Source organism: Vidua macroura, chromosome 6 (genome assembly GCF_024509145.1).
Source record: "Vidua macroura isolate BioBank_ID:100142 chromosome 6, ASM2450914v1, whole genome shotgun sequence".
Lineage (NCBI taxonomy): Eukaryota > Metazoa > Chordata > Aves > Passeriformes > Viduidae > Vidua > Vidua macroura.
Window position 1 is genome coordinate 11,144,478 of NC_071576.1, and position 5,366 is coordinate 11,149,843.

The window sequence follows — 5,366 nt, forward strand, 5'->3', positions numbered from 1 at the left end:
TTTCCCCATGGGGACACCCAGTACTCTCCCCTTCCTCCGGGTCGCGGGCGATGCGCGTTCCTGCCGCTGCCGAGCCAGAGCTCGCCGCCCCCGAGCCCCCGGCAGCGCATCCTCTCCCGCCTGCCGCTCCGCCTGCCCTTCCTCGGCTGCGGGGGGCGGGGGGGGGGTGTTGCGAGGTAGGCAAAAAGGAAAGTGAACGTAGCGGTCTGAAGATAGAGAAAGGCAGTCAACCTTAGACGTGTAGTTACTCAACCTTTATTATTTAAAAAAATTCATAAAAAAAGGAAGGTGAACCAACGTCTTACAAAACCCCCCCACATAAATAGGACATTCCGTCCAGCTCTGGCTATTGGCAGTTCTAGTATTTGACAACATCAGACGCGATTTCCTGGCATTAGAGAAATCCATTTCAAAATCGGTCATCACAAAGAAATACTAGAAATCCCAGTTAGCACTTGCTAGGCAGCACGGAGCACTTGTACACAACTTTTCAGACACACACCCGCGCACACACGCAGCCGGGAACAGATCCCGTAGGAAGAGAGCCTCCTTAAAAAATAGTAAACGCTAAGAAAAAAAAAAAAAAAAAAAAAAAAAAAAAAAAAAAAAAAAAAAGGAAAGAAAGAGAGTTATTTACAAAACGCACATGGAAATACAGTATTGACAGAGCGTGGCTGGCAAATCAACATGATTTGAATAGAGAAAGGACTATGGCACGTCTTGCTCGAAAGCTCGCACAGCAGCCTCCTTCGAGTGTCCCCGCGGGAAGACAGCTCCTGCCATCTGCGACGCAGTGCCTTCTCCCTCCCCACCTCTCCTCCCGCCCTCCCTCGCCTCTCCACCCCTGCGCTTCTTGCCAGGTCCTTTTTACACTTGGATGACCACCGTGCTGGGGCTCTGGAGCCGGGTTTTGTACTGGTCTAGCCAGGTCCTCAGCTCCGAGATCTTGTAGCCCTCTGGTCCTCTGCCTCCCTGGTACATCACCTTCTCCTCCTGGATGATGTAGAGCCTCTCGAAGTAAGCACCGTAGGCGGCGCTGGAAGCATTGTCCATGGTGTCCACGGCCAGGGGGCAATCGGGCGCCCCTTCCCTCATCAGCTGAGCTGCCCGCAGCCTGTCCTGGAGGCACTGGTGCTTGGGGATGTTGTAGGCTGCATCCGAGCTGACCCAGCCGTCGGAGGGGTGTGCTTCTTCAATGTACACCAGCAGGAAGTCGGCAATGTCCACGAAGTGCGCGGCCAGGCGCTGGAAGGACCTCAGGCGGGCCATGAACGGGGGTCAGGTGCAGCTGCCGAAGTTGAGGATGAGGGGTCTCTTGCCCCGGGCGAAGTCCAGGATGCGGAGCCTCTTCTGCCCGTCCAGCTGGATCACCTCGGGGTTAGGGGCCAAGGAACCCACGTGCGCCGACTTGAAGAAGTCCAGCTTCTGCCCGTGCCACACGGCTTTCAGCGACTCCAGCGTGAACATGCGGTTGGAGTCGGACACGCAGACCGGGGGGTCGTCGGGGGGCGGCTCCTCGCTGGCGCTGGCCGCCTCCTCCGCCGTGGGCATCGTCAGCATCTTCTTCCTAATGCAGAGAAAATCCAGGAGCCAGAGCATCACGGCGGTGAGCAGGAAGCGGGGAAATAGGAGGATGCAGGCGGCTGCCTGGGTGAGCAGCTGCAAGGTGTGAACGCCGACGGAGTGGAGCATCGCAGCGGCTTGTGCTGCAGGGCGCTGGCTGCCGGGGGGCCCCCACGCACCCTGCGTGCCGGGGTCTGTGCAGCACAGCTGAGATCCCGCTTCTCTTCAAGCCCATTTTATAGTCAGGGATTTAAATGAAAAGTGACTCCACCTCCGTCCAGAACCCGCCCCTCTGGAACTTGAGCCTGGGGATTACCTACCCCTCCACTCAAATGACCTAAAAATACACAGACAAAAGGGGAGAGAGCCCCGGCGGGAGCCGCAAGGGACGTGCAACGGAGCAGGGTGCAGCCGCTATCAGGCGGAGCAGAGAGTCCGACACAGGGCACCGCCGGGGTCCCCGGCCTCAGATAGAGCCGGCGCTCACAGACAGCCCCGCCAAGGACAATGCAACAGGCACAGCCCGCCCCCCGCCCGGCTCCCCACGGGCTGCGCGGGCACGGGCCGGGCGGGAGCGGGGGCCGGGGCCGTCCCGGCAGCGCCTGCAGGTGACAGGGACAGGCCGCCATCGCCGCGTCCCTTGCCGCGCCTTCCTCCCCTCCCCGCCCCGGCAGCCCGGTCGCCCCCTGAGCACAGCCTCCGCCCCACCGCACGCCCCGGCGCCGCGGGAGCACCCGGGTCTCGAACCCGCGGCCACATCCTCCGGCGGCGGCGGCGCGGGACGGGCGGCGGGCGCTGCCCCGGCCCCCCCTTTTCCCCCGGGCCCGCGCTGGGCGGGCCGGGCCCCGGCGGCGGCGGCGATCCCGGCGCGGGGGGCACCAGGTGGGAGCGGGCCGGTGGGCGCTGCCCCGGGCGGAGGAGAGGCGCGGGCGGCCGCCAGAGGGAGCTGTTGGCCGAGAAGCCGCGGCGGCGGCGGGAGCGCGGGGCCCCTCAGCCCCGGCCGGGGCGTCCGCGCCCGGCCCCGGCCCCGCCACCTGCTCCGGCCCCGCCACCGGCCCGGGCCCCGCCACCTGCCCCTCGCGGCACTCGCGAGTACGGGGCTGCATCGCGGCCGCTGCGGGGCCGCTGCTGCGGGAAGCGCTACAATGGGTGGGCAGAGGGGACGGCGGAGGCGACGGGAGGAGAGCGCTGCGCCTGCCATGTCCCGCTGCTCACTGAGGTCCTGCTGCGTCCCCGAGAGCAGCGGGTCAGGGCAGACACTCCTTTACGGCGTCCCAGGAGGAGCCAGCAGTACTTTTCTGCACCTGCCAAGTGACATACAAACACAAGCTTCCCACGGGACTAGGTCTGGCAAAATCCTTAAACTGAGGGCTGAAGTGTCACCCCACGGGCATGGCCAGGTAGACCTGTGCGCTGTCCAGAGTGGACACGCGAGTCGTTTTGGGTTGGGTGGGTTGTGTATCAATAGCAAAGTGCTCACTATGCAGGGCTGAACACTGACTAGCCACCTTCGGTCTTCACCCATCAGGAGGAATTTATGGCCTGCAAATTCCTTCCTGCTGAACTAGATGGAGAACTGTCCCAGAAGAACAGAGCTTAAATGTAATTTGGTGTCTCTGCTCAGAACTTTGCCACTCCATTGTCGCAGGGTTCCCAGCTTGCAGCATGCACTTCATTTCCCCACCAGCTTCCTCAGAAAGGGGCATTACTTGTCCAAAACGCTGAACACTGCCCTCTGCTATGCAAATGCGGCTCATGCAACCCTGAGCTACTGCTGCAGCTGCTACTCACCTAGGTGCCTGTCACACTGACTTTGGGACATGCAACCCAGTGTGCTTGTGGGTCCTGAGTGCCCTGTTTCTGCCTGTGGCCAGTGCCAGGCCTCTGGCTGCAGATTCCCAAAAACCCCAAGGACCTGCAATTCTCCCAGGCACAATTTGTGCTCCAAAAGTGACTGTGCATATCTGTACCTTCCGTCTGTCATCCGCAAAATGGAAAAATGAATGCTGAGCCTCTTCATGGGAGGCTAGGGAGCTTGCTTCATTTTTATGTAACTTATTACAAGAACCCTAAATAAAAGGCAAAATTAAAATCCCATTTTATTTTTTTCTTTATCTCGTTCTGAATAGGCTTGTTTAGAGCAATCTAATCAGACGGCTGATTTGTAGTGCCCTGGTGCGTCACCTTTAGTTGGAGTCAGCAGCAAGGTAATTCAACATTTTAACATCTGAAGGGAAATGTATGCTCCAGCCCTCATAAAACCACGTTCATCCACTAGTCTGATTAATAACTTCTTTGGCATTCCATGGTGCTCAGTCCAGGGAAAATTACTGAGTAGATATTTACTATATTGTCAAACTTATTTTGAACTATTCATGTGGGCCTCTCACCACCTCTCTGTGCAGTTATGCAATCTTGAAAACCACAAATTAAAGCCTCTAAAGAGACGCAATAACAAATTGTGGTAGCTCTGAAGAAACCCCCAGGAAAAAAATTGATCTCTCAAAGTGACCTCTTCAAACTCTGCTGACAGACAAAAGCCTGAGTAAACAGATGAGTTTGCAACCCTGAATATCAACAAACTTTGCTCCACTAGATCAGTGAGAGATATTCCGAGGTAAAAATGCTATCTGGTCTTATATACCCTATTTGCAGCTGGACAGGGGCTTTGGAAATGACTATTTCTCCATTCCCCATAAACAGCTTTGCTTTGTTTTTATAGCTTGAAGGAAACCTTTGAATTGGGGTTTCCTTTTCAACTGTGCATAGAGCAGAGAACTGAAGCATTTTGCTTCACTAGCCCACTGCGACACTTTCCTGCCACAGGAAAATTCAAGCATGTCCTGAGGCCATGGTGGCTCTGCATGGCCCTACCAGCCATGCTCTGATGGGCTCAGCCGAGGTGCAGCGCTCGTGTATTAACTCTGTGGGAAAGGGCGGAATTCCTTCTGCAGCCCTTTGGTTCTCGGAAGGTTTGAAGTGACGTCTTGGTGCTGTTTTCACGTCTGTGTTAAGCTGGATGGTTTTCAAAATCCTGTGTTTTAACTCTGTGAAACCCCTTCTCTGCTTCCCAAAGGCTGTACCTCCCAGTTGGAACTTGGACTATTTTTAGGTGTGTGAAGGTAGTCAGTCTTTCTAGGAATCCATATCACTGATATTAATAGTGTGGGAACTTATGTCTTCCTGTATACTGAGGATTTCATAGAATATATCCTAAAATATGGGTTTTACAGTGGCACATCTGGTTATGGGTGGTTTTTACTCTTCTGCATGTGGTCTGTGGTTCAGCAGTCACTAACTTAAAAATACATAAGTTTGTATGTGTGTGTCCTCGCACAAGTGCACATACATGGTTCACATTATTTCCTTTTTTCTGAGAACTTTATAGCTGTAGTTTTTCTTCATTTGATAAATGTAATTTATAACTCTTTTAAAGTTCTTTTCATAAACAGGAGCTACAAAATAAATTCAGCAACTTATAAAAGCAAAACCTCAAAAAGCTGAAATTAAAACCATCAGGTCTGCTTTGATGTAGAGGATGTGTTGAAATGGTATATTTACATGTTTATTTTCTATTTTATAATTTCCTGCACAAAGGCACGCAATACTTTCTGACAGGAACTGAAATGTATTTTGGAAGAGTTCCACCTCTCATGTCATCTAAGCTCCATGTCGTTAATGTGGTAGAACTCTATGTGAAGGAAATGAAAAAGACTTTCCCGAAATAAGAGCTGGGCAATTTCTACTCATCTAAGTGGCCACCCGGTGACTGAAGAGAGGTGCAGTGGTGCAGTGGTAAATTA

At 54.5% G+C, this 5,366-nt stretch overlaps 1 protein-coding gene across 1 annotated transcript; it reads right to left on the minus strand.

Annotated features, from left to right (window-relative positions):
- Positions 1-232: 232 nt before the first annotated feature.
- Positions 233-2,328, minus strand: DIO3 (iodothyronine deiodinase 3). The gene has a single exon (XM_053980643.1). The coding sequence runs from the start codon at positions 1,690-1,692 to the stop codon at positions 868-870; it is 825 nt and encodes a 274-aa protein (XP_053836618.1). The 5' UTR covers positions 1,693-2,328; the 3' UTR covers positions 233-867.
- Between the last annotated feature and the right edge of the window lie 3,038 nt (positions 2,329-5,366).